The sequence below is a fragment of the Bombyx mori genome, chromosome 11, assembly GCF_030269925.1.
Source record: "Bombyx mori chromosome 11, ASM3026992v2".
In the NCBI taxonomy this organism is placed as follows: domain Eukaryota; kingdom Metazoa; phylum Arthropoda; class Insecta; order Lepidoptera; family Bombycidae; genus Bombyx; species Bombyx mori.
The window spans coordinates 18036736-18060629 of NC_085117.1; the positions used below are offsets into that span (position 1 = coordinate 18036736).

A 23894-nucleotide genomic window follows, 5' to 3' on the forward strand; every position below is an offset into this window, starting at 1 on the left:
TATTTATATGGGTGTTGGAATCCATAATAATAATGACAATAAATAATAATGTTAATTTTAAATGCCAAGCGAAGCGGGCGAGTACGGCTAGCTTATTGCTATATTACTATACTATAATATTATAAAGAGGAAAGATTTGTTTGTTTGTTTGTATTGAATAGGCTCCGAAAGTATTGAACCGATTTGAAAAATTCTTTCACTGTTTGGAAGCTACACTATTCCCGAGTGACATAGGCTATAATCTTTTTTGAAAAAAAAATAGGGATCCTTACTAAATCTCCAATAATGTAATTCAAGGTGTAAAAAAATTACCTAAAATATTCTTTACATCGCGTGCCCTGCGAAAACTATTGATGATAGAATAAAATAACGTACTATGACTTTGTAGAACACATTATTTACAACTAGTGCCGCGACAGCATATATCTAACTATTATAGTTATGCCGCAATAAGTGTTCTTTTATTTAAATAAATAAAACGACGTCAAATATCGTTTAAATTTTCGTTAAAGACCCGAGCGGAGCCGGAGCGGGCCGCTAGTTTATTATAAAACACAAATGACAAAAATGGAATTAAGTTCCGAACCATTTCATGATTCATCGGAGCGGCCCGCCCCACTTGTTCAAGAGTTGAATGCGAACGACGCGGCGAAGCGAATGCCCAAGTCCGATGAAACTTTCCTCTTAACCTCCCAAACGAGCTCTCTTTGAACATGCCCAATGCTCTACCGCACAAATGCAGCTCCAAAATGAATTTGCAGTATTGCGTGTTTGGAGAACAAACATTCGTCTCAATTTCATTATGAATACATTATATTTTCATCTGCGGAGGTGTTAATGATGTTTTTTGTTTTGGAACGACGTTCCTTATGGGACGATGCGGAGAGGTACCCTAACTGGGAAAAAATGTCCGTAACGTAAGTTTTTTATTAGTAATGCACACAGTGTACGACTTAACTTTGTAATAACGTACAAAAAATAACATATTTTTTTATCATTCATTGATCACGATCTCAGAGCGTTCGTTTGCGCAATACACTAACTCGTATGCAAACAACCGTGAATGAAGTGTACCACAATAAGTTCGCACGTTACCGAATGACCGTGGGTTGTTGCCAAACCTCCAGTTTTATTTCCTTTATACCTCGAATAGAACTTAAAATTACCATTTTTATAATAAGGAACTTCGTTCCTATCCGGTGTCCCACGACACCACACATCTTTTTTTGGTCAGGAGTAAATCGCCGGACTTCCGCCCTCCACTGGGGATGGCGGGTGGAGCATGTTGGAGTCGAACCGACTAAAACCTCCTGTCGTTCAACAACCAACGTCCAAACCTCGCATGAGACAGAACTCATGAAAAGGCAAAGGGGGAAAGTGAAGCGTTTAGTGCGGAGCACATCTCTCCCATCACCCTCCCACTAGGGACGCCGGACCGGCGGTCATCAGCGCCACGACCACCAGCCCTCTCTGTCGGCGGTGCTAATGATGATAATGATGATCTGGAAGGACAAATTATAAATAATGTAGATGAATATTATTTAATTATTTATCCAGCAAACCTAAACGCCAATGTGGAGATAGACTATCCTATAGATCAGCCTTTCCCAAAGTGGGCGATAACGCCCCCTTGTGGGCGCTCCGGGCCTAAAGGGGGGCGGTAACAGACCCAGAAAAAAATGGGAGCGTTGTGTAGAAGCTTGGGAGGTGATTTGTAATTTCTTCTAGGAGGATTCTTAGACACCGACTGAGAGCTCTCGTTATAGTGTTTTGAAGTATGTGAAAAAATGGGGGCGCTAAAAGATAACTTATTCTCAAAGTAGGCAGTAGACAAAATAAGCTTGGGAGCCCCTGCTATAGATCGTCAAATTGCGCGTTCGGTGTAATACGACCGAACATCTTACCAAGCCATTTTTTTTATTGCCCTTGTAGGTAGACGACCATACGACACACCTGATGGTGAGTGGTTACCGTCGCCCATGGGCTTCAGCAATGCCAGGGGCAGAGCCAAGTCGCAGCCTACTGCAAAAAGCAATAACGCCACACTGCACTTTTATTTAAAGTTGCAGTTGAACAAACAGTAACAGTAGTCGTACAACAACCTGGTTCCGCGGAAGTCGGGTTCGGTCCTCGCGACCTTAAAATTTAACATTAACATTTAAACTTAATTAAAGTTAAATTAAGTTAAATTAAAGTTAATTTAAGTTAAATTAAAGCTAATTTAAGTTAAATTAAAGTTAAATTAAGTTTAATTTAAGTTAAATTAAAGTTAATTTAAGTTAAATTAAGTTTAATTTAAGTTAAATTAATTAAAAATTAAAAAAAATAAGTTAAAAAGTAATTTAAGTTAAATTAAGTTTAAATGTTAATGAAAAACATAGAATTGTTTACGCTAATACCAAATTAAACGGACCCTTAATTACAAAGATAAATGTCGCTTATTAAGCGAAATGTCGCTTAAACCAAATAACCTTTTAACCCTCGATATATTAAGCGACTTATGATTCATAATTACCGAGGTCATTTCACTTCAAATAATTTACCAATCTCCAAGTCGGCGGAACAATACTTATTGTCCTCGAACGGAATAATGTCCAAATTGCTGAACTCTGTAAACGGACCTCGAAATCAAAATTGCAAATTAAATTCACTGCCTACTGAATAGAGTTCATTAATCTCCCCGATTCAGAGAAATCACTTAAAGTAAACAAGAACTGTATAAGCACAGTAAATTCCCGGCAGGGCTTCCCCCCAATGAAATACGTACATAATGACGAATTACTTTCACTATGAAGGATTAGTGCCGCGTAATAAAAACCAAACCTCTAAAAATTAACTATATTGCATTCTTATTGGTAGAGTCAGTAGCATCGCCCTACCTATTTTTGCCGCAAGGCAGCCAACCTTTTCGGTTCCATAGATGGGACATCCATTATACTAGTCTTAGACCTCATGTCTTAAGAACTGCTTAACACCAGATTAAGGGTGAGGTCGTCCACCCATCCACACAAAGAGACAATTATAAAATATATAAAAGCTTTTTAGCATTTATTATTGTCTATTGTCTCCTCGTAAGATTTCTGTGAGGACCCAAAAACAGTTTTCTTATAAATCCAGCGAAGCTTGTATGATTATATATTGTCTCCTCGCATGATTGTTGTTAAGACACAAAAATGGTTTTCCTTTTTTTTCCTCCCTGTACTGATAGCCTTGAGAGGCTATATTAGCGTTACCGGACGAGTAGGTAAGCTCACGGGGCTTAAACCTGGCGAAGTTGCCAACACTGATCCTAGCAAGAGCAGTACTTCGAAAAATCTACCGCCGGATTGGAAACGCGACCCACTGAGAAAATCCGGCGAGAAACTCAGTGGGCTATAGTTTTGCTACAAATCCAGAGAAGCTTGTCAAGTACCGGCAGGCAGCACTAACGGGTTTCGAGATTTCATTAAACTATCGTTTTGTTTTTTTTTACAAAATCAAAACAGTTACTGTAATTCCAAACATGAATCGGTAAGAATTATAACATTAATGGCGCGATTTCAATTACGAAACGTATAGATGACTCGATAAGTTTGGCCAAGGTAAAAATGATTCATTCTGTTCATGATTCACATTTGTAGACTAGTTTATTTATTTTTAGGCTTCTTTGGCTTAGTGATAGTGGCTTAAAAGGTGATGATTATTTTGATATCGTTACAAAACTTAATTTACGCTAAGTAACTAAATACGTAGTGGACCGAAAACTTGCATTCAGAATTACTGTTAACATGATTTATGGTACTGGTGGAAGGGCGTATTGAGAAAACCCAAGGTGTAATACAATGTAGATTGTGACTACATGTCTCAAGGTGAATGCCGGTATTTGCGTTATCGCAGATCGACGATGACCTAGTCAACCATCTATCTAGTAAATAAATCTAGTAAAAAAATATATATATGATTTTGCCAGATCATAAATACAGTAACAATTTTTTTTTCCGACATCATGTCTTAATCGTACCAAAATCCAATTTCACTGGTAAGTTTCAGTGGCAAGCTGAAATCGCCATTACTAGCTACCGAAACGAAGTTTAATGACAATCAAATGGACGGCTGACAAACCTTGATTTTTATATAAATATCGATAGATTTAAGGATTAAACGCTTCAAAATAAAGTTATACTCACACTAAGTCAGATATTGATTTTTAGATATGTTCATCTTAAGTCAAACCAAGCCAACCAGTTAGCCATCACCCATCGCCACTACTTCAACGTCATAAAATCATCACAGAAAATTACATTTCTTTATCACAAAATCCCAGCAAATATGTACAATGTTGACAAAGGATAGTATTTTGGTCAAAATAATCAATAACATGATAACGTTATCTAAAATAAATCCAACGATGTAATATCGTTTCCAATGCCAAACCAAGTTCGCGTCCATTATGTTAACGATAGTTAAATAAATAAAAAATAAAAAAATTGCTCAGTGAAAATGGGTGAAAGAGCTAAAAGTCACTTCGGTGATTTTAAGAAGACACATTTCGCCAAACTGCACGAGAGGATACAAAGGAAATATGAAGAGATGCAATGGAAACTGGAGAAATCAAAATCCGTTGACGTACTGTCGACGCTTAAAGATGATTATGCCTTTAAAGAGATCAAATTCGCAAGCACTTTGGATATAACTGCGGAGTCGGACGAAATTTTTGAAGAAGTTCAGAACCATAGTTCCTTGGAAAAGCATACATTGCTAATTAAAGACATGAATAGGAATGACGCTAATCTTGAATATGTTGATTTCAAAGAAGCTAGTATTTCCGAGTCCGAAGGGTTTACTCCTCTTGAAAAGTACGAAAATGGCAGGGAAGATAAATTCTTTGGAGATGACTTTTCTAAAATGAGTCTTGAGTCGTAAGTGCATACTTGAAATATACCATTTAAAAATAACTTCTAATATAAAACTTATTACAATATTGACATTTTTAAATTTCGTAACATTTTTTATTTTATTCTTGTTTTTTTTTATATATTAGTTTCTTGTGTACTTGTGTTTGTTTAAATTCAGCTTCCTTAACAAAGTATAACATGTTCCAATTTAAAAAAAGGAAAGAAATAATTTGCTAAACTCAAGTACATAACGATTGGTCGGTCTGATACTCGTGTGCGCGTCACTCTGCAGGTGCTGGCGGAAGATCAGCGCCGCAGTACCGATTGTTTCTTTACTGTTAGGCATACAAAATCAAACAGGTCGTCGTACCCCCTTACGGGGCACGGGACGGGCTTCGGGGCGAACCCCACTACCCAGGCAGAAGCTCCCTGCCACGCAGGGCAGGGGCGTGTATGCTGCTGGAGGGACGTTGAGAAGGGGGAAGCTCTTCGCAGCGTGTTGATTTGATTTGATTGTTAGGCATTGCTGAGCCGCTAACCGTTTCCAAGCCTCGTTATTTTTGTTTTTATTTTTTGTACCTAATTTATCTTTGGAATAAATGCTTATTATTATTATTATTAATGAACATAAGTATATATCATAAGTATGTTAATGTATATTGTTAATAACAATTCAGTTATTATTAACAGATTAAATGAAGTAGCTTCAGGGAGCGACGGTGAGCTCACGCCCCCGGCGACTCCCCCGAAGATTTCGATTCGCAATAGAATTGGTTCAAAAATATCCGCTGTCAAGGAAAAACGTTGGCGAGAGGAAAAAGTAAAAAATCCGAACAAGGACAGGAAAAGGGAACATCGTGACAAAGTTGAAAAGGTCTTTTTGTATTTACGTTTCAAGTCGTTCCGGATCTCGGTTCTTAAAGCTCTTTTAAATGTTTACAAAACTGCTATTTCCCGGGAGCCGTTTTTTTAGCATTCGAATTTATTGTGCTCCGAACTAATTTATTGAAATCGATCCGAGTTTGAGGGGCAATTACATTATCTGGTGGATCGTTTACTAAAACTTCCTTTCTTTTGCAGTTTATTTTGAGTAATACGACTAAACAGGATTTGAGGAGCTTAAAGAAGACTAAATTGGGTACTGTAACAATTGCACTGATCGACGCTACAGATTTAGAGACTGAAGGCCCCGAAGAAAGAACCCGTATGTTATTTTGTCGATTTAGGTACAACCAAATCATAAGTTATCATGACTTGAAAAAATATCTAAGCTTAAAAATTTCCTTCTCTTATCGAAGCCAAAGATTGCTTGATTAGCAAATACATTAGTTCTAATCTGTTGCAGTGATAAGTGCGCAAAATAAACGTATTGTAACTGTTAAAAATAAAAAAAAGATTATAACACTAATTCGATTAAATTTCTGATGGTACAAAATGTAATGCGATGAGAAAACGATGAAAAGAGAGAAAAATCTTATATATAAAAACTTCTTCTTGCCGATTCATTATTAAAGTACCGCCTTTTTCTTTTAATTTACAACTCTAAATGCCCACTCAGAAATAAACAACACACAGTTAACATTACGGTCACAAATGTTTGAAATTAGACCAACTTTGATTGACTGTCTTGATAAAAGTTTAACATGAATTAGCGATCTCTTAGTAGTACAGGTGAGACGGAATGTAAAATATGTATCCTTTGTATCATTTGCCATTATAACTTGAAATAACAAGCTTGAACTTTACAGATTGGGAACTGAGAAACATAAGTCAAAGACAGCAAAAGGGAATACAACTAAATTGAAATGGCAAGAACTATTCAGTTTGAGTATGTACGAAGACCATTTGCTTGAGTTGTCTCTGTGCGATAAAGATTTCTGTATTGGCAGGTAATTATAGAAATCAATTCCATTTACTGATTGATTTTATTTTCTTAATTAATCGAAGTGAAACATCATTTTCGCCCACGTGATCCATACCTTTCGTAAAGCTTTGAAATATTTGTAAATACGTAAATATGACTGCAAATAATCTGAAGCCGTGCTATCCCGATATTTGATTATTAATGTTACGCGCTGGGATTCGGGATAAATAAAATTTCACCAAAGTACAACTAAAAACTGTATTCAACACTTAGAACACTTAAAATACTCAACAAACACTTTGAAACGTTCAAAAAACACTTTAAAACTCTCAATTCACTTGTTCCGCTTCGCTTCAGGTGATCCGTTCGCTGTTTCGCTTCGAGTAGTTCCGATTACTGACTGACTGCGTGCCATCCCTGCAACCCTTTTATAGTCAATACCTCATCCCTAGAATTATCAAGAATATTCCACACATCTCTAGTAGTAGTTTCCACTATCTGTCAATAGATGGCGTTGTACTTCTTGAGCGTTCTATGTGCTACTAGATACTTCTATATTCGTTCGAGTATTCGGCGATAGATGGCGTTACTCATAACATTAAGAAAATAATTTTGCACATTCAAAAATAACTAATCAATACAACTTTGACCTAGTGCGAATTAATAGAATAAAACAAAAGGCTGTTGCTAATGCTATTGCTGGTAGTAACAAACAAATCGTTACAATAAAACGTTTGATAAGATTGACCCATTTAAGGATGAGATCGATATCTCGTAAAATTTGCTGATATAGATAGCTATTTACTAATGTAACCTTTTTATTTTAGGACTATAATAGATCTGAATAATTTGGATAAAGAGAAGACACATGAAATGCGTCTCAAGATAGAAGGGGAAATATCCGTAGTACAAATTTTTCTATTAATTACAATCAGCGGTATACCGTTACACAATACCATCGCAGATTTAGAAGATTATGAAGCAACAACCAAGGAGCTCGATGTTGTCAAAAAGAAATTTGTAAGACCACATAACATATTTTTTGTTTCTTAAAATAGTTCTGTTGAGATTTAAAGAATTGGTCAGGCTTAGATTTGTAAACTATCATCATCATTAGCATCGAGACCTATATTCTCTCTTTTTAATTGGCGTAGATAGGTAGATCAGTTATTACCAAAATCCAAGGAAATTACGATGTACATATCTCTTTAGCCTTGATCTCTGAGTCTGTTGCAATGAAATCAAAACTGTTTAGAAAAGATACTTCAAATGCGTACTTATATCCTATTCGTCAGGGCACGAGACACTAGGAGTGGGTAATATCGGTTTTGCCGCGTATCGAATCGTATCTATATATCGAGGATCAATATCGGATATTGAATCTATATATTTTCTGAATCTATATATTGATGGATGCTAGTAGATTTTCTCGATTCATGATATTTGAGATTTGAAACGATACGCTGATATAATATCGTAGTAGATATAGATTTTAGTCAACGTTATACGGTTGGTTTTCTGATATCAATTTATAATATGATCTTAAAGTAATAAAAAGAACATGAAAATAAAGATATCAAAAAAACTTTCCTTCATGCTTTTACCAGGCTTAGGACTGGCTACATTATTTTCAGTTTTTAGTATTTTGTGTCTTAATTTAAAATTACAAAATATACCAAAAGAGTGTAGATTTCAAAAGTTTAATACAAACACAAGAAATAAACTCAATTATTTGGATTCAACTAAAAATAGAAAAATGTGTACTTTAAAAATCAAACACAAAAAACTTTTAAGTATTTATAAACACTTGTCCAAAAATTCTAGTTCAAGGTCAAAGCGCGTGAAATTAAATTCAACGATGCAAATAGGCTATACTGCATTCAAGTTAAGGTCGAAAGTTGAAACTTCTTTCCTTAATTGTATCCTGCTGATACGCTAAGAATAATCTACAGACATATGGACTTAAATATAAGGTTTACAATTGTATGGATAATGCCTGTTTCTGTTTCATTCATCACATGATATCCCTATCGTGCGCTCACTCACTCTGGCCGATTCGATACGAACCAAACGAATATTGCTGATATTAACGAATCGGTACGATATGCCGATGCGCATCACATCGAGCAATATCGTGTATCGGCTGATATCGAAATATAGATGTCGATTCACGAATCGGTACGATATGGCGATGCGCATCACATCGAGCAATATCGTGTATCGGCTGATATCGATATATAGATTTCGTGCGGGGCGATATCGGATTCAACGATATTGCTGCGATATATAGATATTGAATCTATATACGATTTATATCACCCACTCCTACGAGACACGCGGTTTCCCATGCAAATTTCGAAAGTGACATAATTTAAGTCGATCTGAAATTTATGCGTTCTTCCCCTTATTTACAACACGTATTGCTAATTTTAAGGCATGGTACCATATCGGGAATTCAAACGAAGTTGGCTGGTTATCTGTGTTGGTATACGGAGCTAAAGGATTACATGCTCAGGACACGTGTTGCATATTAGAACTTGATAATGAAAGGTTACAAACACATACAGAAATCAAAACGAATGAACCTAATTGGATGAAATTATTTAGATTGTGAGTATCTTGTGTTAAAATGCCTCTGCTAAAAGAGGCGAATGAAACTTGTCTTTTTCAAGTAAGGATTATTTAATAATAGGTATAGTCCTCGTTGTGGAAACAATAGTATAAATCGTCGCACATAATCTTGTGCACGGACTCTAGATTGTTGGAATTGGAAAAACACAACAGTAATAAATTTTCAACAGAAATGATCATATTGATCAGATTTAGCATAGTCTTGGATGGGTTGCACAACTATCAATCTTTATTGAATACCAGGTACTAATTAATTTCTATTGTTCGTCTGGACATATTTTAATCAAATTTATAAAAACTGCTTTTAGCATTGTAAATGATATTACTTCAGTAATAGAAGTGACAGTACATGACGAAAAAAGATCTGAGGATATTGCAAAAATTACAATACCATTATTAAAAATTAACAACGGAGTAAAAAAATGGTATGCTCTGAAACACACAACGCAGAGAGAAAGAGCGAGAGGAACGAACCCTAGAATCCTGTTAGAAATGAAAGTCACATGGAATCTCGTAAGCTTCCTACGTTAATAATTTTGTTAATAAAGCTCTAAATATAATTCTAATATCGATAATTCTTGTTACAGACAAAAGCATCGCTCCGATCGTTTACACCCAAACAGACAAAATATTTAGAAACGAAAGCCAAATTCGATAGACATATTTTTGCGAGGAATATCTCAAGGGCAAAATATGTCACTGCATGGGTGCTAAATGCTATCCAGATCGTTAAGTAAGTCCAGACTTTTTCCCATTTTCCATATGGAAAATAATATGTTTATAATATGTTATATGTATTCATTTATTTTATTGTTATAACATATATTCGTATGGAAAATATGAATTGACAAATATTTGTCAATTTCACTTTAGACTAGAATAAAACATTTTCCAATAAAGTTTAGACCCCATCATATCTCAAGTTGTACTCTGAAATGTGCCCTAAGTTGATATTCTAATAGGCCAGTAAAACCTAAAAAACCACTTACCTTTTTAGAACATGTTTCGAATGGGAATCAAGAAAATCAAACGCATTAGCCCTCACATTATGGCTATTATTTTGTTGGTTTTTCAAAATGTGGATGTTGCCACTTCTATTATTGATACCATTCATTTGGTATCGTCCACCGAGATACTATTTAGTAAACTGTAAGTAGCAGTTCTGTATTAGACAATAGTGAATATTTAGCAATGTGACTAAATTACGTTATTATTGAATACACGAATGTTAGGGTTAAATTGTATTCACTCAGTTAATATTTATGTTAAAGGGAAACGTTATTTCAAAGGAATGCCAATTGAAGATGATAATTCCAAGAAAGAGAAGGTAAAATTATTTATATATTTTAATGAAATAAATCTATTGTAATTTGAATCCGACATTTATTTTCTTTTAGGACGAAAAAAACACATCTTTGAGACAAAAGATACAAAGTTTACAGGAAATGGTACAGACGGTGCAGAATTTCATTGGAACGTTTGCGAGTCTACACGAGAGAGTAAAGAAGTAAGTGAATGATGACATGACAATCTGATACCAATACGACTGGAACTTAGACTAGATTAATACGTCTAGTAAAACAAACACTTGTCATACTTTGACACTTTATTTTCTTTTCAGTTTGTTCAACTTTACAGTACCCTTCCTAAGTTTCTTGACCATATTCATGATCATAATTATCGCCTTCGTAATGTTTGTGATTCCTGTGAAATATATCTTCATGGGTTGGGGTAAGTACCTGATCGACTTTATATTTATTATCGATAGCAAACATTCTTATCAGATTACGTTATCAGAGACAATCGTCGACGTCGCCCAAAACACGTCATTACGGATCCTCCCGATCCACTAACGGCGCTTTTAAGTACCACAAGCACCGATCACCGTCCTCGTCGAACCCGTCGCTTGCGACGAAGGGCTCGGCGAGCGAATTAACCCACAGACACAGCCCACCGAGTTTCTCGCCGGATCTTCTCAGTGGGTCGCGTTTCCGATCCGGTGGTAGATTCTGCGAAGCACTGCTCTTGCTAGGGCCAGTGTTAGCACTACTCCGATTTGAGCCCCGTGAGCTTCACCTACATGTTAGGGCGAAGCTGAAATAGCCTCTAAAGGCTATCAGCATTGGTAGGAAAAAAAAGCGACAAGCTAAGTTTTTATAAAATTTTGAGAATCCATTCAAGTCACTTTAGTTTTTAATGCTATTATTAATACTGAGGTTTATCTCTATTTATATAAAATACGATAAGTGTTCATGACAAAAAAAATCACTCTTCTTTCGGTTACTTCAACTTGAGCGTGCTTGTTATCATTATAATAATAATAATAATATGTATAATATTATGTAAGCAAAGAGATGATGAACTTTAAAGACGTAAGTCCTTGAATATATATCAATTGAGTTTGAAATGTTTATCAATTTTTGTGGTCAGTGTGAACGATGTAACCTATACTCTTCATCCACCTGAGTGGAACAGTGGCTGCTGTCGGAGTTTCTCTCGATCTACGTTACAAACGTGGACACTTCATTATATCACAGGAAAGCATGTAGCCTAGGAACATTTGTTTCAAGCCACAGTCCCTCTATGAAATAAGGATGCTCTTAATTTTAAAAATTCTCCAAATTGTCTCCGTACGAATGTTTTTTTTTAAGCTATTGCATAGCTTTTATCGCAGGCCTTGAGCGCGGCGACCGAATTCATGAAATTCCGTAACGAAAAAACCTTACACCCCTCACTCCGCCTACCATGTAGCTGGCGTTCAACACATTCACACGTTGCGCTTGTGTAGTGTTTGTGAATAAGCGCGTGGCGCGACGTCACACTGCGTGCGCATCATGAAAAGTCTGCCCATCTCTCTTTCGCGCGGTCTAGCTTATGAGTGTGAAGGGGACAGTTAAGGTTTTGCTTTTATTAATGTTTAATATAGCGTGGTCTTGTTGTAATATTGTTTTAATATTAAATTATCATTGTCTAATTATAATTGCATATGTTGACAAAAAATGCTATGCAATAGCTTTACCGTGGCAGTTCCCGAGTGCCACCCTTTTTTTTTTATAAAATAACAATAGAGAATTTATGTTTAAGGTGTACACAAATTCACAAGAAAAATTCTTAGGCCGAACAGAATTCCAAATAATGAAATTCTGGATCTGCTCTCCCGAGTACCTGATGATGAAACGTTGGTGAGTAGCTAATGATCTTAAGAAGAATTACAAACGGTACAGCTCATTGTCCACCCGCTTTCGCGTGATTAGCGTTATTCAGAAACCACAACGTTAATACCGCCTTGAAACATGAGTTTGTATGGTTGAAATATTTTACACAACACGCCCTGTATTGTAAGCCCGGATAAGTAAGTAACTCCATCATGCCTCCTTCTGTCGTGAAGCAATCATGCGTTCTGGTTAGAAGGGTCGGACAATCGTGATACGATACAAATGAGACTGTAAGCTCATGACTCAAGACAAGGGCATTCACCCTACAGGCTTCAGCTAATCACTCAAGACCCCGTGGGCCGTGAAATTGTTCACCTACCTAAGACAAAAGGCCTAGTTGCACTGGAATCTTTCTCAAAACCAACGGCTATCTCAACCTTGCAAAAAACTGCAAAAGGATTCTCTATTAATAAAGAAATAAATTAATATAAGTTGGTTTAAGGAAATTTCAAGAGAGAGAGTATTCAATATTTTTTTGGTCCAAATAATAAATTTTCATTTCATTTACTGTTCAAAAAACAGTGTCCTTCTCGAAATAGCCCTCATGTAACCCATATAATATGAAGAATCTTGTTTCACAAGCCATCGTTCAAAAGCATTCTTTAACTTATTTACTAATTTTCAGTCGTTTTTGAATAATCACTCAACGTTACCATTATTTTCAGCTTGACTGTGAAGAGCTACCTTTGGAGGAACCAGAGGAAGACGTAGTAGAACCATAAATATTTGAAGTGGTACCCTTATGGAACACGTACCCTCTAAAATCAAATAAATAGTGTAAAATTAAGTTAAGGAATTGAATTTAAGAAATGTACAGAATTATGAACAATAAAGATGTTTCCGGTCCCAATTCTGTTCCTTTTTTAAAATTGACGTTGCTCTCTTTCTTGAAGTAGGTACATATTTATTAATTCCAGAGTTAAATATCGAGGGTGACTGGGAGAACTAACTTAAATTATGATGATTTCATACCATATAGGAAACGGAACACGGGACTGATTCGCGGTCGAAATAGACTAGAATAAATAATACCTACACGTCCGGACTTAAAATACTTCCTACCAACAAAAACATAAAATGTGTTAAACAAAATCCATGCCATGAATCGCACTTCAAAGTCTTGGTTCAATATTCAAGCTCGGTGGTCACGGCAACCTTGTCAACCAAAATAGCCGAATATACATAGATAACACACAATTGAAATTTATTCAAAAAGCCTTTTTTTTTCAACATAATAATATATTTTTATAGCCTTGTGTTTCACTAATGTTTACTCGTATATTACAAGGCAAGATGATATATAATATACACAGGTTGCCGATCACTGGTCCAATCAATCGCTAAATCCATTAGGAGAGCGGTAACTATGTGATAGTTGGATGTATTGCTTCCCTACCTACACTTATCACCTTCGCACAAATGACTCATTACGGATCTTCCCGATCCATTAACGGTGTTTTAAGGTACCACAAGCACCGGTCACCGTTCTCATCGTACCCGTCGCTTTCGACGAAGGGCTCGACGAGCGAATTAACCCACAGACACAGCCCACTGAGCTTCTCGACGGATCTTCTCAGTGGGTCGCGTTTCCGATCCGAAGCACTGAGCAGTGCTAGAGCTTGCTAGGGCCGGTGTTTTCTTTTTATAATTGAAGGATTACTGGTGACCCGGAGGCCTTTCCAGTTTCACGGGTGGGTAAGTAGTAATTCCCCTAAGGTAGACTGTTAGAGAATGCCTATGGCATTAAATCCGCCTTTATACTTTCTAGTATAAGAAGTTATAAATAAATAAATAAAATAAATAAGTAAGCAAAGGCTCAGCCAGGAGGGGTGGGATTTGCTAACAGCTGCCCGAGTGCCTTCGAAGGAGACCTAACAACTCAAGAGTAACTGCTTCGCGAATGAATCTGCTACCGGATCGGAATCGTGACCCGCTGAGAAGATCCGGCGAGAAGCTTAGCGAGCTGATGCATGGGTTAGGTTGCATGTCGACCTCTTTTTCGAGTTCGACGAGTAGGGTTACCGGAGTCCCTAAGCTTGCTCCTATTGTTAGAGTTGAAGGCGTCCATAAGGACGTGTCTAGGGCAACGACGGTGACTGGCTCCTGCGCGATCAAGATTCGGAGAGTAGTCAGCGGCAGTAACGATAAGGCGATTATCATAGGGCCAGTGTTAGCAACACGTCCGGTTTGAGCCCTGGGAGCTCACCTACACGCTAGGGTAACGTTGATATAGCCTCTCAGGTCATCAGTATAGGTAGAAAAAAAAACGAATAACTTCCACGACGTCTGACGTCTTTTACAAAAGTATTGATAGTAAGGCGTATCATAAGCCAGTCATAGATATTATTTATTTCTACCGCGAAGTAGTAAGAGAAATTAGAAGCGAGTCAAAGTTTCTAATCAAGTAGACCTTTACATGTTCTTTTAAATAGTATTTAATTTTATTGTTACGGAAAGTATTTTCACTACTGATTAGCAGTGAAATTACTGATTAGTATAGGCCAACTCTCTGGCCTGTTGATAAGAAGTGAGAAAGTGGGCCGAGAAATTTAAGATGTTGTATGTGTGGACTCTTGTAATATCTTAACTATATTTCACCATATTTATTATACATATTTATAAAGAGGTTCAATTGCGTATAAAAATTAGCTTGATCAATGTTATTATTCGCAATAATAAAAACACTCAATAACTGTTTTATACATTTAATATAATTCATAATTTATTTATATTTAAATTTCATTAAGTTTGTTTTTCAACAAATCACACTAAATCTACATTAATTCAATAACAAATTTTAAACTAAAAAAAAAAAAAAAACAATATTGCCGTTTCGATCACAGATATTCAGATGCGAGATTTTTTGTAATAATATAAATTTAGCTTAGACTAATATGTCTCTGCCGAGCCTTTCGAATTCGTTTACGAAATATATCATATCCTTGTGATCGAGGGCCGAATTTTGGAACACGATACGGAAGAAATTCACAAGATCTCCTTGAGGCTGATAAGTTACCATCATACTTCCTTCCTTTATCATTAATTCTTTAATTTTAGGGGCAACCTTGTGGAGCCTTTCTCTGTAGTCCGACTCGTTTTCGCAGCCGCGAAGGCAACGCGGTACGTACCAGAACATTATGTTCGTGCATTCCGGTTTTTCAATGACCAATTCGAAGCCTTCCCGATTACGAATCTGTTCCAAGAAGAAGCGCGCGTTATCGAATAGCGTATCGATGTGGTTCTCGAAGCCGTCCGAGCCTTTGGCCTTCCACATGAACCAGAATTTGAGGACATCCGCCCGTCGACCGCACTGGATATGTTTGTCCCCCGTATCGTATGATGTGTCGTAGAATTTGTCCTTCTGGAAGAGGTACTTCGCATTGCACGAGTGTCCTTCCTTGAGAACGTTCTTGTGTCTAATTAGGAACGTGGAGCATTGTTGAGGAGCAGCCAGTAGCTTGTGGGGATTCCACGTGACTGAATCCGCCCTGTAAACGTATTCAATTAGTGAAGCTTCGTCGAACACAAGAATTTCTATAAGAATTATCCTCTCTAATTCTCTTTTTCAAATATATATTTGATGAATTGAAGGTTGTAATTGACAACAAAATCGATACGACTTTAATATTAAATTGCTTCCTTTCGTAAAATATTGCAATGTCCTTACAGACTATAACATTAAAATAATTATTAGTGCAGTTTGGAACTAGTAAATTTATTGAGGTTAATTGTTTTTCGGAGAGTTTTAATGTGTACTTTCAAAATACAACATTTTAAACCCGATTTGTAATTTGATTTAAGATTGATGATATGTCCTTTTTTTAACTGATTTCATGGTTTACAACGGCTTACTTTTTCATTTATCTTTGTATTCATTCATGATCGCCTATCACTGTGCCAATTTACTTAGATTAGATCAGTAGCTTCAAACCCGATAGAGCCGAATCCCTCACCTCACCTCAATACCAGGTGCCGGATCACAGACAGTCCATAGACACTTCTTTCACTTCAAAGCACGACATCAGAAGCAAAAGATAGTATTTAGATTCATCCTTGTTCATTATTTTAGTAAAAATTACATCCATACAAAATCCTACATAGTATTCTTGATATTCGAATGCTTGGCTTATAGTTTCAGACTTATTAATAATATAATACAAATTATTTCAAGAGATCTGATCACACGGTTGCATATATATCCAGATGGGCGGATAAAAATGAATCCCAATTTCAAACTAGTAAGTTGTTGTGTTCAATAATACTCACAATTCAATTCCATTCAACAGATGCCTATGTTTCTTCGACATTAAGGCTCCACCACCCCAAGCGGCGTCAACATGAAGCCAGAGATTGTATTTCTTGCAGAGCGCCGCTATGGGGACTAATGGGTCGAAAGCACCAAAGACTGTGGTACCAGCGGTGGCTGTGACGAGGAATGGAGCAGCGCCCTCCTCGATGCCCTCCACAATTTTAGCCTCTAAATCTTCAACATCGATTTTACCGTATTTATCGGTTTTTATTAAAACGCAGTTTTCATCTCCTATCCCCATGAATGCGGCCAATTTTTTCGTCGAGTAATGTGCTAGCTCCGATGTGTATAGCGTCAGTTTCGGTACAGCGTATACGCCTTTTGTCTGAAAACGAATGCAATGCTATCATCAATATATTATTGTTATAGGCAATTATATTTTGAAATACATTATTTAAAATCACATTTTACTGTGATCACAACGGAGTAGCTACTTTTTAGCGAGCGAAATTATCTATTATTTTTAAAATCGATAAAACTCTGTTTTCAATACGAATAATTTTTAATCTTTATTATAGTTTTGTTAAATATATCTAATAGATACATTTATGATTTTCAATTTCAAAAAGAAATCTTTGGAACAATCATATAATATTATCCACAAATTTACTATTTAAAGTACTTTTAATTTTCTATATGATGCTCTTGCTCACAAAACATTCGTTCAGTTAATTATTGTCAAAACACTAACTATTTTATGGAAGGTTTCTCACAATCCACCTACTGTAGTATTTTCTTCGATTTTCAAGAGTTAAAATTAAAAATACTTTTACAGTTCAATCTGACGTTTAATATTTCCGATGCTTCAAATAATTTACAGTTTTCTTGGTCACGGACTCTACCACGGACTACTCTATCAGTAGTAGTTAACCGTCGACATTTAAGTTTAGTTCTGAGTTAAATCTGTCAAGGATATTCCAAACGTCGGAACTAATAAAATGAAAATAATAAACCCGAAATTAGAACCGTAAAATTAGATTTAATTAACTTATATTAGCTGATACGCGAGATATCTTAGATATCTTTTCAATAAAGCCAACGGTAATTCTTCATTGAATTGCTTTTAGTTTTGATTGTAATTATTTAATGCAATTATTTAAGAAAATCGAGCGAATAAATTTCGCGCCATAACGTTCTACGTAACTACTTCCGGTACGCGACAAACATGCATGATCTAAGGAGAGGTCATTCACCGATTAATAAATAGAACCTTGACTGCGTGTAGATAGTCGTGTTAGTAAAATGTAGCGTTGAAATTAGGCATATATTTTTTTAAGGCTAATAAAATAACTGCAATTAATTCTTTAAAAGTGAATGTACTCAAAATTAAGTATAGCTTTGCGTAATCACCAGTGTACTGGTACTGAGCCCGTATTTTGACGGTCACTATTACGTTCTGCCTATTAATGCCGCGAAGCAAATACGAGTGTCAATTTGAAGGGATTTTCCTTGGACTTCGATTATAAGTTTTAAGGTGGTAATATTAATGTTGTATTTTCTTTGGACTACCGTAGACACTTTATTTTTTTACAATTTATTTCTCTGCTCATATTTATTTCTTACGATTTTCGACGTTCTCGTGGTCACGGACGTCGATCAAGCGGAGATTGTGAACGAATGAAAAAATATATATGCGAAAATACTTCCCCCATCACTATCCGTGGGTATCATAAATAGTACTAAGATGTATACCCGATAATTAATAATTAATGGGTAGTGGTTCTTTTTTTATGAGGGTAGATCTAATACTTGTCAACTCACGACCGGTCATCGAACCTATCGCATGACCAGTTTTCAACCATCCTTTGAATACAGTACAATCGCCAACCCTGGGGCGCTTTGTGAACCCAAATTGGCATCTATAGCCATCCAGCCTATTTCTGTTGCGACGTAATCATATGACCCGGTTTGAAGGCTAGAACCGCTATGCAGCACACTTGAGACCTTAGTCTTATTATTATATTAGGATTGATATATATGTCACAGCGTAACTTATTCATATAGCCCCTTGGGTTATCAGAGAATAGGTAGGAAAAAAATAAGAAAAAACATCTTCATGTTTGGCTGGTAGTTTGGTTTTTTTTTATTGTTTAGATGGGTGGACGAGCTCACAGCCCACCCGGTGTTAAGTGGTTACTGGAGCCCATAGACATCTACAACGTAAATGCGCCACCCACCTTGAGATATAAGTTCTAAGTCTCAGTGTAGTTACAACGGCTGCCCCACCCTTCAAACCGAAACGCATTACTGCTTCACGGCAGATCGTTACGTCTATGAGTTCTGGAAACAACGTAATACTGGATGGACATCACTTAACACACAAATAAACCGTTAAGGTCGCACGTGGAAAATATTATAGCTTAATTATGCTCTAATATTTCATCATATTGATAATGCATTTATTATGTAAAAAAGCAGGGTTAAATATCACGTTATTCTGTGTAGGATAGTGTATATAATACTTATTATTGTGTTTTTATTGCTTTACTATCGGACTCTTGAATTAGATAGTGATTTCAAATTAGGGATATCCGATAGTGATGCAGGCAAGAGAAAATCGGTTAATAATAAAATAACCTTTTGTTGACTTTAATATGTATTTTATAGGGATAGAAATTATAAGATATAGAAATTTTATTTAAAAATCGATAAAAAGTTTGAAAGGAAACAACAATATTAATCAATATATGACATTGACACTTAATCTATATTTGATATGTAGATATTTGTTCAAAAAGAACACGCGCTACCGTTTGGGAACGTAGGTAACTCTACTTCAGTTCATATTTAGGTCAAGGCCAATTTGTCTATTTTACTTGGTATATTACGACTGAAGTCTTCATCTCTTGTGTACATGCTTAATACAATGAACTAAGTTAACAGATTTGACAGAAAATCACAGACAGCGTGTCCGATTTTACATTTAGTATTGTAGTACCTACACCTGATTTTAGTGACGTAAAATTGAATTTTTCTTCGTTTTTTTTAAAATTCTAATTCTGTCAAAAATAAGTAAGTAATTGTTGTTTCTTCGTTTCAAAGTGGATACATGATTCTCCTGTTTAATTAACAGTAAAAGAATAACACTAAATGTTTTTTTTTATTTTTATTGCTTTGATGGGTGGACGAGTTCACAGCCCACCTGGTGTTAAGTGGTTACTGGAGCCCATATACATCTACAACGTGAATGCGCCACCAACCTTGAGATATGAGTTCTAAGGTCTCAGTATAGTTACAACGGCTACCCCACCCTTCGAACCGAAACGCATTACTGGTTCACGGCGGAAATAGGCGGGGTGGTGGTACCTACCCGTGCGGACTCCCAAGAGGTTCTACCACCAGTAATGTTCCGATTTTAGTGATGAAATCATAATTTGGAATAAACGCCACTCATGCCCTAATAATCCTAGCTAAAAGTAACATCAAAAGGGCTGTGAATCCAGCACCAGAACAAAATTCATCTTTGTTGATCTTTTATTGTTTGCAAATTTTAATATTGAAGCAAACAGAATACTCTCATTTCGAATGTATGCTTTATAAATTAGTTGTTATGTAATTAGTCGTTATCTTTGGGTTATTTTTAGCAACAGGTTGCGCAAAAATAAGTAGCCGTCCAAAAAAACGAACCGAATTAACGCGACGAAAGCCAAAACTGATTTCGGTTTTAGTGTTAATTAAATAAAGTTGTTATTATTTTAAACAAGGCTTTCAATTGAGCGCTATTTTGAATCGAGGTTAAGGTGAACGGACGACTTCCTGCAAAATTCTCGAAATATCCAGTCGATTGTGGTGTGGCATTATCGTACGAATTACAAAACATTACGTATTTACAATCGCAAAATTTGTTTGATTTAAATTAGCTAGATCGTCAATGTCATACGTTCGAATTAAAGGCTCTACATAAAAATATTATATTCGCATATTTTGTTTGTTGTTTTTGTGACTTCGCGCCTTTAGACAGATTTTTATGATCAATGGGGGAATGCGGTCGTATGCTAGCTGTTTATATGCAAAGAATGCATCACCACGGCTGCATTACTGAGTTTCTCGCCGAATCTTCTCAATGGGTCCCGATTCCGATCCGATAGTAGATTCAGCGAAGTACTGCTCTTACTAGGGCCCGTGATAGCGGTGCACGCGAATTTGGAATAGCCCTTTTGACTACTAACGATAAGGTTGAAAATAACATGGCTGAAGGCAGTTTCGATGTAAAAAAGTTCAAAAACATCAAGATCAAATTATGAAACAACAAACGATCACGGCTAACAATGCACTAATGGTCGACTTGACATTGTCTATGACATTGCCGTTTCTATACTATTACGATAATTAAATCTAATACGTATGTAATAGTGTTTAATGAATGTATTTTTCAGTAAATGGACATTAAAGTTTGTAGAGGAGAAAATACATAATGTATTCATTTACAGTTGATGTCGGAAAAATTACTATGTTGTGATGTCCGTTATAAATCAAAAAATGTAGCGCAATTTCAGAATGAAATATTAAGGAATATATCTATTGCCTATAAAACTATCAACCGCCATTTGTACTCACTCGAAGAACAAAAGTGACGTGATGCTTATTATTTGTTGAGTTGAGTTTGAGTGAGTTTGTTTCGCCGGTTCTTCTCAGGACTGTGGCTTTTTTTGGAACCGGTGGTTGAGTTAACATTGTTATTTATATTTTGACATTCAACAAGTGTGTTATACTGACATCTAAGTTGATATAAATGATTTTGAATTTTGAATTTTGTGTTCATGAACTCAACCGGTTGTTATCTGTTTTCATCGATCAATGAAAATGGTCTTTAGTCGTTTTAAGTAAGACTTATTAAAAAATATTGTGTTCGAATTTTTATACTAGCATTACCCTACTAAGTCACGGGTGCGGTTTAAACTCGAAACTTCGACTTTTGATGTTAACTATCAATTTGATTTTAAATAGAAATTTAATTCCTACACAATTTATCTTAATCAATGCACGTTTTTCTTATGTAACTTAAAATTGTGTTACTTTTCCTTTTAAATTATTCTCTACATTTTCACGTAATCGTGTTGAAATTATGTTAATTTTATTCCCGCCATAATTGTTTACGTGGCTAATAAACAGGTTAAATAAATTGCAGTTGATTTATTATTACTGTTACAATTTTCAGTAACATTGAAAATTAATGTTTTTTTCACATGAAAATACATTCTTCAATATTAACATTAAGCATCACTCACCTTTATTTCAGGATAGAAATGGAATCTAGCGCAGCTGATGGCATAACCGTTGGCAATGGAACCACCCGGGCAAAATATACCATCACCTTCTCCATCTTTCCATCCAACGAGTACCCTCATCTCCTTTAGCACTTCTTCCTCCATTAGAGTAAAAACTGGTGCAACTTCATAGGTATACACGCTTGGATTGAGGGCATCTGTCAGCCATTGTCCGACCAAGCCATACGGGTCCACGGATGAATACAACTGATTTACGAAATACGGATGGGCTGTGTTCACGGAATATCGGGCCACCTGGAGAATTATATTAAGAATTGGGTTTTATAAAATGTTGATACCGGTACAGTAAAATCGTAATTGGACAATTATTGATTTTTATAAATGTACCCGTTGCGTTAAACCGCGCCAAATTTTCACCAAAGAAAATTCTACAAAATTCTTTAATCGATAAAAATAGTCAATGCGTGTCAATTTCTTTTCAATAACTTTCATATTATTATATTGTTACAACTACAAAATGTTTGCAGGAAATCGCTTGTGAGATCGATATTTAAATTTAAAATTGTATTCGAGTTACATAAAGTGCTTATTAAAGAAGATTCTAAGACACATTAAGTTTATTTTACGGATCAAAATTCAATTTCAAACTGATTAAAACGCGGGTACAGAAAAAGTTTACTAAGTTTTCAACATTAAAATAAACTGTACAATCTCCTCCTTAAAGTACTGGTCTGCATTAACCCTCCTCAACTCCAGATACGTCAACAAATGTGACCAATAAAATCAAACAAAAATACATACGGGCTTAGAAAGATAATTGTTAAACTATATAATAGTGATCTTTTCTTGTCCGAGTCATAACTGTGTCAAAGAGAAATATTATTTTAAATTTTAAAATTCATTTGAATACACCAACTAACGTTACAGTAGTTAAAAAAATTGTGAAGGTTGGTATTAAATGCAAGATCGTGTTAAATTTTAAATGCAACGCGCAATTAAAGTTTATCGTAGAGTTTTAAGTCCGGATAGTAAGTTAAGTAGTCAAGTTATTATGGTTGGACCAGCAAATACGATTTTGCTAATCTTACCTGCTCTAGAGACAGTTGTTTTTTATTAGATTTCACTGTTGTTTTTGATTAAAAAATCTATTTACATAGAAAATTAACACAAACAAAATATAATTAAACAAAAATCCATATATTGTAATTTTATAAATTACCCTACTTTTAATTTTGTAAATTATTAAATACTGGGACACTTTAAATTGAAAATTAAATTATTTAAAACCTTGGTCTTTTCAATCATTTTGACAGTTTCTACATTTCCAAACACAACCATCAAATTATTTTAATTACACTTACATCAGCCATGAGTCCCAAAAGTTCATCGTGAGAAATGGGCCCATCTCTAGGTTTCAAGTCGATGGCTTTCTTGATCTCCGACGGTACAGCCCATTCCACCACCTTAGAAGTCCTCAGGGACCTTCCGAACACTACCCTTTCAACCAGCAAATCCACTGCCCGCCTGATAAAATCTTCATGCTTAGATCTCTCTGAGAGTGACTTGTAGAGGGTTCTATCAATGCCCAAGTCCTCTCTCTCGGCGACTATAAGATCTGAATCGGCAGGCATCGTGATCTACTTTAGTTGGTTTTGTGCGAAATTAAATATATAACATTTGTTCGGTTTAAGCTTTGATAGGAACAAGAGCTACGGCCGGCCGCTTGAGACAGTGCCGCGGTTTTGGCTCGTCAGTCAATACGTGGCCTTCTTA

The 23894-nt window shown here is 35.8% G+C and overlaps 2 protein-coding genes and 1 long non-coding RNA gene across 3 annotated transcripts; 1 reads left to right on the forward strand and 2 right to left on the reverse strand.

The window, feature by feature from the left end:
* Positions 1 to 913: 913 nt before the first annotated feature.
* LOC134199742 (uncharacterized) lies at positions 914 to 4330 on the reverse strand. Its single transcript, XR_009974362.1, has 2 exons — positions 4167 to 4330; positions 914 to 1502 (listed from the first exon to the last, which is right to left on the reverse strand). It is a non-coding gene; the product is annotated as an uncharacterized LOC134199742 (long non-coding RNA).
* LOC101739480 (multiple C2 and transmembrane domain-containing protein) lies at positions 4194 to 13434 on the forward strand. Its single transcript, XM_004932852.4, has 14 exons — positions 4194 to 4898; positions 5565 to 5748; positions 5955 to 6100; positions 6623 to 6763; positions 7566 to 7758; positions 9173 to 9348; positions 9678 to 9882; positions 9957 to 10102; positions 10367 to 10518; positions 10641 to 10696; positions 10767 to 10876; positions 10991 to 11100; positions 12454 to 12551; positions 13250 to 13434. The coding sequence occupies exons 1-14, from the start codon at positions 4480 to 4482 to the stop codon at positions 13304 to 13306; spliced, it is 2193 nt and encodes a 730-aa protein (XP_004932909.2). The 5' UTR covers positions 4194 to 4479; the 3' UTR covers positions 13307 to 13434.
* Positions 13435 to 15273: 1839 nt separating this feature from the next.
* LOC101739336 (cysteine sulfinic acid decarboxylase) lies at positions 15274 to 23870 on the reverse strand. Its single transcript, NM_001309562.1, is given in 4 exon segments — positions 15274 to 16072; positions 16851 to 17218; positions 22122 to 22415; positions 23483 to 23870. Coding segments are annotated over 4 exon segments (1536 nt in total). The 5' UTR covers positions 23753 to 23870; the 3' UTR covers positions 15274 to 15468.
* Between the last annotated feature and the right edge of the window lie 24 nt (positions 23871 to 23894).

Excerpts from the sequence above, each read along its gene's own strand:
- LOC101739480 (XM_004932852.4), top strand. The coding sequence starts at position 4,480 with ATGGGTGAAAGAGCTAAAAGTCACTTCGGTGATTTTAAGAAGACACAT. Across the intron at positions 4,899-5,564 it reads TCTAAAATGAGTCTTGAGTC|ATTAAATGAAGTAGCTTCAG; the intron begins GTAAGTGCATAC and ends TATTATTAACAG. Across the intron at positions 10,697-10,766 it reads ATAATTCCAAGAAAGAGAAG|GACGAAAAAAACACATCTTT; the intron begins GTAAAATTATTT and ends ATTTTCTTTTAG.